The sequence below is a fragment of the Xiphophorus maculatus genome, chromosome 3 (assembly GCF_002775205.1).
Source record: "Xiphophorus maculatus strain JP 163 A chromosome 3, X_maculatus-5.0-male, whole genome shotgun sequence".
Classification (NCBI taxonomy): domain Eukaryota; kingdom Metazoa; phylum Chordata; class Actinopteri; order Cyprinodontiformes; family Poeciliidae; genus Xiphophorus; species Xiphophorus maculatus.
In genome coordinates this window covers 5,150,441-5,162,617 of record NC_036445.1, presented here as the reverse complement: position 1 = coordinate 5,162,617, position 12,177 = coordinate 5,150,441, and the positions used below count along the sequence as shown (strand labels likewise).

The 12,177-nt window shown below is 37.4% G+C and overlaps 1 protein-coding gene across 3 annotated transcripts in view; it reads right to left on the bottom strand.

Moving 5' to 3' along the window:
- The window catches only part of fhl3 (four and a half LIM domains 3), a 33,279-nt gene that overhangs the window by 19,617 nt on the left and 1,485 nt on the right, over window positions 1-12,177 (bottom strand). The window contains exon 1 of one of the 3 annotated variants that reach the window (XM_023331375.1): window positions 10,194-10,251. The exons of 1 other annotated variant lie outside the window; for it this stretch is intronic. In XM_023331375.1, coding sequence (XP_023187143.1) covers window positions 10,194-10,209 — 16 coding nt within the window. In that variant the 5' untranslated portion in view covers window positions 10,210-10,251. Of the gene's footprint in view, window positions 1-10,193; window positions 10,252-12,177 lie in introns of those variants that run through there. One more of the 3 variants, XM_023331376.1, reaches the window with a different exon arrangement.

Genomic DNA, 12,177 nt, shown 5'->3' with positions numbered 1-12,177 from the left:
CTGAATAAACATAACACTGTTTAAATTTGGGGAGACCTGGGATGACCAATTCATAAGTCATTTCCAGTTTAGTAGTCAAACTTTCCTTTCTCTGACTTGTCTCTATGGATACAAGTAAACAGTGGCTACATAGCTGAGGACCATAAAGCTTTGGCAGCGACATTGAGTCACACTTTATGCTTAGTTCATAACCTTGAGGTTTTTTTGAGAGCATGGTAGAAATGAGAAATACAACCATTTATACTGTAGGAATACATATCAGAAAAAAAGGACTTTAATACATTGGAAACTGATTTTTTTTTATAAGTTAAAGAATATACATTTTAGCGACAATACTGCAAAACACTGATTTTTTAAAAACTAATTAAACACAGAACAAATTGAAGACCTCATGTGTAATTGAGGGTTGACCTCGAAATATCCTTCAGAGCCATTTCCTGTCATAAAAACATTGTGTCTTCTTTCTCTACACTGGTATTTTGCTAAAAAAAACAACAAAAAAAAACAGCTTTATTTTCCTTTGGCCAATGACCCGGTCCACCCGCGTAGGGCTGATAGTAATGTCCAAGACACTATGAATTCACACTGTGCTTCTTCCTGTTACCCCAAACAGAGCTGTCTCTGGAACTTCTCAAAAAGACAGCTGAACATATACATACTAGCACACAGTTACAATGGAAAACAGCCTTATTATGTCTAAACACACAGACACTGTCCTGCACAAGAACTAAGACAGGGTGACATGGACACACCTGCAGGCTCTGCAAGTTGCCAAACACCTCCAAGGGGATGCATGAATTCACACTCATTCATAAAAACAAAAATAAATGTTGCTATACAGGGAAAAAACAAAAAACGCAATCAAACTAAGTGGCGCAGTGACATGGCGACGGAAAGCACATACAGTGAGCAGCTGCAAACACGCATTCAGACTTTGAGTCTTTTTGTGGGGACTTTCTGTCGAGTGTAATTACTTTTGATAGCCATGATCCCTAGCCTTACTGGTTGCATAAAATATACTGATAAGGTTAAACAATTTGATGGATATAGGAAATGAGTTTTTTTAACAAAGTGTTAAGATCAGAATATGGCATGTGGATAATGAATTTAGACTCAAGAGCTGGTATTTACTACTGGTGTATCAAACACCTTTGTCTTCAACACCTCATGAAGAGTAAAACATACTTAGGTGAAGTCATATTGTGATTCACTCACCCCCCTTTAATTCAGTCACAATATGATTGTGCGTTAAAGTTAGAGATTCACAAAAAAAAGAAGCAGGCGGTGACTGGCATCCGCCTTTCTAGGCTCATAATTCTTGACCAATGATTTTTGACTAGTCATTAGTGACTAGGACCTCTAATGCTTTAGAGGCATTCAGTGGGTCAGTCAAAAACACAAAACGTTTGTATTTCCCAATCGGTGAACTTGTGGAAACTGTCAATATGTGAAGAGGACTCACATACAGCTATGTTCATGATAATTGATGGGTTTAACGTGAAATCAACAGGAGGCACAGAGATGCAAGAAGTTATCTAATTTTGTGAATGTATGCAAGAGAGCAAGACTTTAGCAGATAACAGGAGAGCTGAGTGGAGTACAGCAAATATTTCAGTCTCTTTCATGTAATGTGGTGGATTTAGAAATGATGACCCAGTTTTAAGGTTGGGGTTTAGATGAGTTTTTTTTCACCAGCTAAGTACATCTCTCTGTTTGAGATGTGCTGCTGGAACATTTCCTTTTGAAGGGCTAGATAGTACAAACTCTGTAACCTCTGAATACATCACAAAAAGTTTGGTATTCCCCAAATCTGTAGTACAAATATAAGTCTGAGTAAGAGGCAGACAGAAATGGGGAACAGTATTTTGTCTTACTAAAAAACAGAAAATCTGATTCCCAAATATGTTATTGATAAATGAGTGACACCCACACTGGATGTTGTAGCAGCACATTTTTGCATGTTGAAAGCAAATGCACACTAATGATTACCAAAACCTCCAGCTGATTGGTGCACTGGTAAAGATTAATGAGCAAAAAAGGTTTATTCTCTGTCACTTAGCTGAAAGCTGAATGTCCTGGCACAGACTTGTGTAGATGAAGACTTTGAGGTTGCACTGAGCTCACTTTAGAGTTATCATAAATCATGCTGCCATGAGTGCAGACTGCCGACAACATTTGATCACATCTACCTCAGTCTTTTCTGTTGTTCTGTTGTTTTATTAAACCTTCAGCAAAACAAAATCTGTTGTGTTTTGAGTTTTTGTATCAATCAACTGGGCCATGAATGAAAGCTTATGTAGGGAGTTTTTATTGTTCATGAATCTTAAAAAGAATGTCATGTTAAATCCAACAAAAAAAGCAGCTTTTTTTTTGTTGGATTGAACAAAAATAGCAGCCCTACAGTGAAGAGTGAGGTGACATTGCTGTGCTGCTTTAAAAATGATAATTGCTATAAAAAAGATGATTGCTATATATAAAAAACATTTTTATTAACATTAACAGCAGATCTTAGCAGCTGAGTCTTAAGAAGGCGTTCAAGTTCAGAATTGCTGCAGTTACTTTCTTGACTTTGCACAAAGAGAGCTGTAATCCTTCAGACCCTTATCTTAGTGTCACACACCAGCATCTCTTTATCATGCACTCATGCAAAACACCATTCATCTTCTCCCACCTAATTCATTACAAGTGATAAAATGCAAAGTCCCATCTGCTTATGTTAAATGGAGAGACAAAGAAGGAACAGGTGCTTTGGTAAATACTGATAGCATGGCTGAATTACCCTGCTTTGCAGCGCAGACCAGTCAACATCTTCCAATCTATCAACAACAAATCTTTACCGACCTTATTTCACTTTTATCCTGCTCCTTTTTCTATTCAGGGGGAATACTGACTTCCAGGGTTATAAGGAAAACAAAACAGACGTAAACAAAAAGACAAACATGCAGAAACCAAGAGGATCTTGTTGTGGCTCTGCAGACTCTTTGTCATTTAGGTCAAGTTTAAATATAATCCACATTTGAGTATATTAATAAGATATCTAAGTATTTCTACAATTGCTGGACTGGAAGGATCCAAGGTTGGAAATCTTGAGAAAACAAATCACATATGTGGTCCATTACCAACAAATTTAAGGCATGATGTGCCCAGCAGTCATGTATCAGATCTTATACTGCAACACATTTACTTCATTCTTTTTCAGCAGTCATTAAACCTTAAACAGTTTCCTCTCACCAGGGTTGAGAAAGCAAGCAATGGGATGAAGAAGGGGGTTAAGGGGGGCCAAATACTTCAAGAGTGAAGTCATGGTGCTTGTGTCATTGGCCCTCTGCAGTGCTTTGCTCACCGTCTGGCCTGCATTTTGCCCATTGATCTAATTTCCATTGCCAACAGTGAATGTTGCTCTTTTTGAAGCAGAGTGTTTAGGCCCATTAAAGTAGCAGACAGAATTGCAAACGTATGGTGGACCTAAGGACAAGTAGAGAAGAAACAACTAGGAGATTTCTGTCAGACTTATGAGAAGAACAACATAAATGGAATCTGCCATTTTTGGAGGCATTCATTTGGACAAGAAAATGCACAACTGTGTGTTCTTGAAAAATACATCAAGATATGTGCAGTCAAAAAAGGAGTGTATACACCGTGTTCCAAATTATTATGCAAATCGGATTTAAGTGTCATAAAGATTACATTTTTTGTTGTGCCATTAAATTTATAGGTGATATTGTGTGTCATGGCTCTTTGAATCACTATAACTAATTTCAGAGAGCTGGGTTGATTAGTTTGTCTGGTGAGCTCAATTAAAGGAAATCTACTTAAGAAGGATGTTCCACATTGTTAAGCAGGCCACAGGTTTCAAACAATATGGGAAAGAGAAAGGATCTCTCTTCTGACGAAAATCATCAGATAGTGTGGTGCCATATGACAAGGCATGAAAATATTAGATATTTAACGAAAACTGAGGCGTTATTGTACTGTGAAGAGATTTGTGGCTGATTCAGAACAAAGATGGGTTTGTGCAGATAAAGGCATAATGAGGAAGGTTTCTGTTAGACAAATTCATCAGATTAAGAGAGCAGCTGTTAAAATGCCCTTACAAAGCAGCAAACAGTTACTTGAAGCTACTTGTGCCTCTGGAACCTCAAGGTGGAGGATCCTCCAGAGGCTTGCGGTGCATGAACCTACTATTCAGCCACCCCTAACCAGAGCTCACAAGCAGAAACGATCGCAGTATAACGATATATATACTGTATATATAGATCTATATATAGATCTATATATAGATATACAGTATATCTGTATATATCTCTATATCTATATATATATATATATATATATAGATATAGATATATAGATATACAGTATATATATATGTAAAGTGTACAGTGGATATGGGGTTATGAATATCTTCAGCATAAGTATGACTGCTTTCAAATTGTTTGAAGACAGAACTAAAGGCATTTTAAAAAGAAACAGATTTTTAAATTGTTCTGTTTTTTCAGGTGCATAATTGTTGGCTCCTGAACTATTTCAAGTTTCCAAGTTCTCTTTAAGAAAACAGCTAACAGACCCTGGTCCATCTGTCATCTGTGTCTCTTTTCCTCCCACCTGAAAATCTCCACAAAAAGTTGAGCAAACCAAAATAAGTTCACACTTTGCAGAAAAACGTGGTGTGACAGTTCTCACTTTTTAACACACCAAAGATATTGTTACTTTTTAGCTCAGAGAACTGATAGTGCTTGTCCCACTTTGTTTTCTATTCAGGCATTCTCATCCGGATTTCTTTTTTCTATGTTTATCTAATTAGCCACCAAGTTTAACCTTTTGCTCTCCTTGCAGTTTTTTCCAGTGTCATGTCTGTTTAGTTGTGCAACAAACTACGTATCTAATTGATGCAAATGTCTAAATGGAGTCTACTTATGTTCCTGACTAAGAAATGAATGAAAACCAGGCCTGGCTCATATGCATACAGTTTCATAAGGAGCAAGATCATAAAAAAATGACACAAAAGCTGGTGAACAAAACAGGTGTCCACAGTTTTAAATACAATACTATACTGTGTGTTGCAGTGTGACTACTGGTGTTATTGTTCTTCTTTCTTAGTAAAACAGTTATTATTATAACAGTTAATACTATATCAAACTCCGCTAAAGAATTATTGTTCGTAGGAAGTTCCTCATTCATAAGTCAGTCCATATTTAATGGCAGAAATTTGTTACAATTTGAAGTTGCTGATGAAACCGAGCCTCCTTTTCTGTAGGTGGTTTTGCTAACTGCCCAAAATCATAAACGCAATATTAGTAGAAATACAGAACACTTAGTGCTCAAACAACATAACCTATGCAGTATGGTTAAGTGAATGAGGTGCAAACCACACCTGATTTAGAACATGTCATGGTCTGTTGTCTACTAATGAAGGAAATCAGGAAGAAATTACTGATTGCTTTTCTCTATTCAGCCTCTATGCACCTCAAATCTGGAACAAACGTCCATCACACTGCAAAACAGCTGAAACGCTGAGTTCCTTTAAATCAAGACAAACAATCCACGTCTTTAGAGTTGCTTTAGAACCCTAATAAATGCAACATTGACCAACATTTTTGATATATATTGAGGATTTTGACAATGGCACTTGACAAAGTGTAATCTGACTAAGTGTATGAATGTAATTAGTTTTTACAACTGTTGACTACTGTATATGATGTGTTTTATGTTTTCACATTATAAAGCACTTTGAGCTGCCATGTTGTGGAAATGTGCTAGCTCAGCATGATTGGCACTGAACCTTCTATTAGACAAAAAATACAAAAACTGCTTTACTTTTGTGGACTCTTTCGTAACAGGAATATAGGACAGGTGCTGATAAATTAAACAAGTTACAAAATGCTTCAACATGTAGATGTTGGAAAGTTATACATAGTGGATTGGATTTCAATAGATAAATCAAATATATAGAGAAAATGAAATTTATGTGAATTTATCATTTATGTCTCTGTACTCACCTCCCAAACAGCCATTATTTACATATTTGAGAAGTCATTAGATGCTCTCTCAGTCTCTCTTCACAACAACAGAATAAGCTCTCTGTAACTATCCCCTGTTGTACCTCGATGTGATGTGTCCATGCAGGAGCCGATGTCCTTTTATAGACACAGGACAGACACTTTCTGCCATTTATGGCTCCTCTAAAGAACAATATGAGGTGGGTCAGCATCCAAGGTGAGAGAAGGCAGCAGCAAAAAAGGACAAGACAGATCCTGTCAACTTCATACTTCTTCACATTGAACCTTTGACAGCTTTAAAAATGTGTGCCAAAGTGATTCTAAGCAGTGTCAAGTGCAGTCTCCTCTGTGTGTTTTGAAAAGCACCCAACTGTCATATACAGTTCAATTAAGTAAGAGGCATAAATCCTCACCTCAGTGTATCTAGCAACCGTGACTTGTCTAAACCTGCCTCGGTTGTGGAGACTATTGTTTCTCTCTCAGAGCCGAAGAGACAAAAGTGAGAGGCCACAGCTTGCAAAATGTGTATGCTTGTAAATACTAGTGAGTGAAAAGACATAAAAAGGCAGATGATGGAGAGAGATAGCGTAATGCATTCTGGGTAAGAAGTCACATTCTTGATAACTTGCTAGTTTCATCATGCACAGCAAGCATTTTTACAGTGTTTACTTTGAATGAGGGGAATACTCTTTCCAGCAGCTGCACTGTAAATAAACACCACTGCACTTATCACAGAAAGGCTAATACACTTCTAATCTGAACAAATAACACATTCTCATATCCTTGGGTTTCCTTCCTGTAAGAAACTTGTGCAACATGCAACACATTCATGTGCATTGAGATAATAGTGTAAACAGGCTAATCACCAAAATCCTTAACAATATTTTTTCTGCTGTAATGTCATGGTCTGAGTTCATTTTTTTGCAAGTGTAGGATCCGTCTCTATTAAATGCTTTGGAAGCATGTCAACGCCTGTGCAGTTGACGTTACAAGGCATATAAAACTTTGTGAGCAATCACACAGGCGTGAGATCCAGGTGGGGATATATGAGGGAACAAACAGTACATAGATATGAATGCCAATCTTTAATTATCTAATGCAAAAAAGAGCAAAGTTCTGCAGGGTAGAGGATAAAGTAAAAAAAAAAAGCTTATTATCAGCCTATTCAGAAGAGCTAGAGTGTACTGAAAGATGGCATTTTGAGCTTCGGGCACTGTTGAATCACTTCATGCCGGGTGTGCAACTGCTTGCTTGAGAACTGCACGGCTGATGCTTTGAATTCATTTCTTAATTTAGTCAACCTAGAAGGACACTCGGTGAGAAAGATGACGAAAGTGTTGCTTCTACAGAAACAAATACACTTAGTCAGATTTATGTTGCCTAGAGCTTTGCATGCATAAAATGTTATTTGAAGCTAAGAATGTCATGGTATGATGAGCTTGTGTGGTGAACAGGAAAATCTCAAATATAACCTCTCACACACAGCGCTATTTCAAGCACTTTGAAATATATTTGCCTGAACTTTTACATTCTCCAAGAAACCAGTTACTACATCTTGATAACATTTGTGAGTTTAACAAATGAATGTTAATCTTAAAGTGTTATCCTAAAAACTCTAAATACCAAATCAAGTGTTAAAGTGAATTCTCATGTTTCAAATGTTCATCTTCAACTCAAATTGTGTATGATTGGAAAGCTTGATTGTGCAAATCTGTAATGATTTTTTACATTCCATATTCAGATTGGTTTATTTGTCATATGCATGTTAATATAATTTCAACATTGAAAAATAAAATGCTTAAGATGACTTCCTACAAAATCAAAAAAATTACTAATAGGATGAAATAAAAGAAAAAACTGTACAAAAGAAATATGAACTCTCTCTGGTTAAAATTATGTGGCAGAAAAAAATAATAGAATATATTTTTATGGGGTATATAGAGCAAAGTCTCCATCTAGTTGGATGATCAGATTGTTACATCTTCCACTCAAATGTTGACTGTTCCTAATCAAGCTGAAAGCTCACTTTGACATGGAAGGGAAAGTAAGAGAAACAGACAACCACAAGAATTTTATGCCTTCTAAATTTTATTAATTTGTTGGGTTTTTTTCAGTTGCAATAAATATTTTCCGGCATCATACTTTTCAGCACCAAGTTTTGTTTTTCTCCACAACACTCAGTGTCTTTCTACAATAACTGTTTTATCTTCCTTCCCAGTTTGAGATGATCCAAAGAGAGAAAGCACAAAAACATCCAATGACCTGATGAGCCAGCTGCTACCTCCATGCAACAGTATGAACCTTAGGCTGGCTGAACAACTGTGGTGCTGATATTTCCCACTAAGCTAAGCTAAGACACAGAAAAGTGAGAACTGTAAGTCAAAGCACAACAAGAACTTCACAGCAAGACATACTGCTTCTTTGGCTAAAGTTTTATTTTAATTTTATTTTTTTTCATAGAAATTAATGTGTCCAAGTGTGTTGGAAACTTTGAACCCAACTCCATACATTAACATTCCATGTCAATGTATGGAGCCATTTCTTGAAATTCCAGAGACAGTAAAAATTGTGGTGAAAGTTTCACATTTTAAATCTTATTTAGTAATATCTTAAAAATTCAGAAAACCACTTGACCCATTATAGATTACCACAAGAATAGTAAGATAATATCAGCTGGTTAATCCATTGGGTTGCTTAACAGACATCCTGCGGTTTCTTTGCCAACTTTAGTTTAGAACTGTGAATAAGAGTGATGAGTCAATCTTTTGGCTTCTATTCCACCACGGTTTTAAAGTTTCACAACTAAAACTACGACTTTGATACTGATAACAGGCCTAAGACTACTCCCAGTTCAGCATTAAATTATGTACTAAGCTAACAAAAAGTAAAGCACACAGCAATTTAATAGTGGCATACTCTGGACAGAAACTTTGATAATTACAGGCCAGTGCAGCAGAGACCCCTCTAATAGAAACGTGATTCAAGAAAAGTTTTTTATTTTATCCCACGTAGAAAAGTGGCAGTACATCATAAAATGCAAGGCTTGTCATTTTTAACTTTCTCATCATTCTCAGAAGACAAAATATCAGAGTGGAATAATTATTTTTTACTTCTTTTATGCACATCTTAGGTAACTCCATTTTCCATTTACAGTGATTTGGACATCACAGTGTAACCATTAGGTTTATGATCTGGAATACAAACTGCATGATAAGTTGTATAAAATGGCGATGATTTGTCTCTTTCTGTGTTTAAAAAAAAAAAGAAAAACATCTACCATTTATGCCCTCTGTAGAAGCAAACTATTTTCCCAGGATAAAATCTTATACTGGTGCCAGAATGCTAAGCAAGTCGTGACATCAACACAATCCTAAAGCGATTTCCACACTTTCAGCACACATTTTGCTTACCCGAGGCAGAGGTGAACCGAGTTTTACGTACATCCAGACAGGTTCTTCTGGGTTCTTGTTCCAATAAACAAAACAAGCCAGGTTTGGATGAAGGAGACAGTTAACTGCTGCAAGTTTGCATAACATTCCTTTAGTCAGGTCTTGTTAATTTGTGTGCATGCCATGGACTTCTGTTGCACAGCCCTGCCCTCCTCCCTTTAGGCAAGGGTGCAGAAGAACAGTCAGGCCTGAGTCATGTTTCCTCAACACAAAGCAAAATGTGATGATGCAGCTGTGAATCTACAGCATTTCTGCACCCGGACAACATCTGTTACATGAGCAATGTTTCAGAAGGGACATGTTCCATCACTTCATGGTGTATGAAATATAATAAATATCAAGGGTCAAGTGAGGTATACCAGCCCCAATTCTTTCATGGCATGTAATTAGTCTGCATTAAACCATGTAGTTACAAGGCATCTGAAATTCGGCCTCACAATTTGGTATTTCCTCAAAAACAGAATTTCCTTTGAGTGTAGCAGGTAAGTACTAGGTATGGACCTGTAATTGTATCCCTAGAGAAATGTAATTACCCCCATTAGCAGGGGAGCTGGTTCCTATTCACACTATTTAGCAGACTATATCAAGTTTATGTTCTCTTTTTCTCTGAAATCTGGCACTGACTGAGCACTGTGGAGAAGACAGATTAGCAAGTGAGGCGAGATGACTGGACTGTGAAGAGGGAGGGGGGGGCAACACCTCCCACAGGGGCCCTGACTTAAGGGATCAAGTTTCAGACGTTTACCAACAGAAGCATCCATGGAGGAAGTCTCCGGACCCCCACGATATTGCTGCACCTGGCGATCTCCACACAGGAAATCTGAGGTCACTTCCCCCCTTTCAGGGAATGTAGACATGCTATTCCATCCAGCCACGTGCCCCCACATCCTACAGAGGAGGGAACTGGCTTACTATAACAAGCTACAACAGAAACTTATGCCTGTGTATTGCAATGATTTTACTGATCTGTCAGAGGTGCTAAGCTTGAATTTCATTTAAATGCTCTGTTGATTTATAGAAATAAAGTGTTGAACACTGACAATGATGAAGGAAATGCTGATCAGGGAGACTCCTGTCTTGTGAATTTGATGACATATGCCTGCACTAGCTGTGTAACAATCAAATTCAAGCACCGCCCTATTCTGAGTCGAAAACTTTTCGAAATCTTTGGGATTAAGTGCCACTGAGTAATTAGCCAAAGAACAACTGTACCCAATGCCCTCAGAAACACCACTTAGAAATGGTCAGCTTCACAATGTCAAAAGGGAGCAAGTCCAACACAAATCTAAACTCTGTTCCCAAAGCACCTGCAAACACTTGACCGCTGATTCCTCCGTCATTATTGTTGGCCTGTTTTCAAACGGTGCCAACACATAAAAACCAGCCACAACCAGTCCAGGTTGTTTAAGCTGCAGTCCCACTGCAGTTTGGAACTGGCGGGGGTCCAGTCACCATGCGGGGGCTAACCTTTGGAAAACACTGAGCCCTCTGAAGAATGTAACCACGGTCAGTGAGACGGAGAGGGAGAGGAAGAGGAAAAAAGGCAAACAAATACATTATACAGCCCGTGGATTCTGTCAAGGCAAACTTCCCAGATGCTAAATGGGACTGAATGGCTGGCTTTTTTGCTAATAGAGCATTATTTAAGCTTGTTACTGTGACAAAAATGTTGTGTAAAAATAACCTGCCAGCCATGAGAGCACAGTGGGGTTCCTCAGAGACCAAATACCTGCAGGGTATAAATTTTGCAGCAAAACAATAAAGACGCTTAAAGGAGTTTTGCTTTGGTGTTTGTTAGTCTGACCTCAAGAATAGAAAGGACACTGAGATACCACCAGAATGAGAAACAATGAATTAAATTAGGAAAATGATGGCTAACTACTCACACGGTACCATAGGGCTTTGTACACTTTATAATGACTCTTAATGCCATTGATGTTTTCTAATTCAAGTTTTAAAATAGACTGTGAACAAATGTGAACTTGATCATTTTACACTAAGTAGAGATTTAGCAAAACACAGTTAGTAATTTGAGAAACATTAAAACCAGGCATTACCCATTGACTTACTTTTTAAGTTAACATCACAATTAGCAATAGCAATGGATTTTAATGACCCAGAAAAGGCTACCCTTTCTTAACGCTTAAAGGATGACTTCAGACTTTTTAAAGTTAGTTTATGTAGAATAATTATCAGTAATTGTCTCCTTACTTGTAGCAGAGAGATGTCATATTGCTGTGAGTTTGTTGAATAATGAAGATATTCTCAGAGCAGTAGAGCCACTATAAGAGCTAGTCAGACAAATCTTATAGGATCTTCTTTACCAAACTGTTACAATGCAAAATTACTCTCAAGTAATTACTTCAAGTTGTCTGATCAGCTGATTAAAAAGCAGCAAGAATAATTTCCAAACCGAACTACAGTAAACAAATGGCAGTCAGCAATGAAATACAAATTTGACTTTATTTTTGGCAGACATTGAGCAGACTGGCAAGTCTTAGCTGATCATTTTACAACAGGCATTACCAAACAATGTCACATACAGGTAGTAACTTGGATGATCCTCAACTAAGAAAAAGACAAAAAAAAACTCTTACAAACAACCTCCTATAAAAGGATACACATTTAATATCTACCAATGTAGTATTGTAAAATGTTATTTCCTGCTAAAGTCACCAAAAATAGGGGTCTGTCCGATTAGCTGTGACCCTTAACTTATTCTGAGGTAT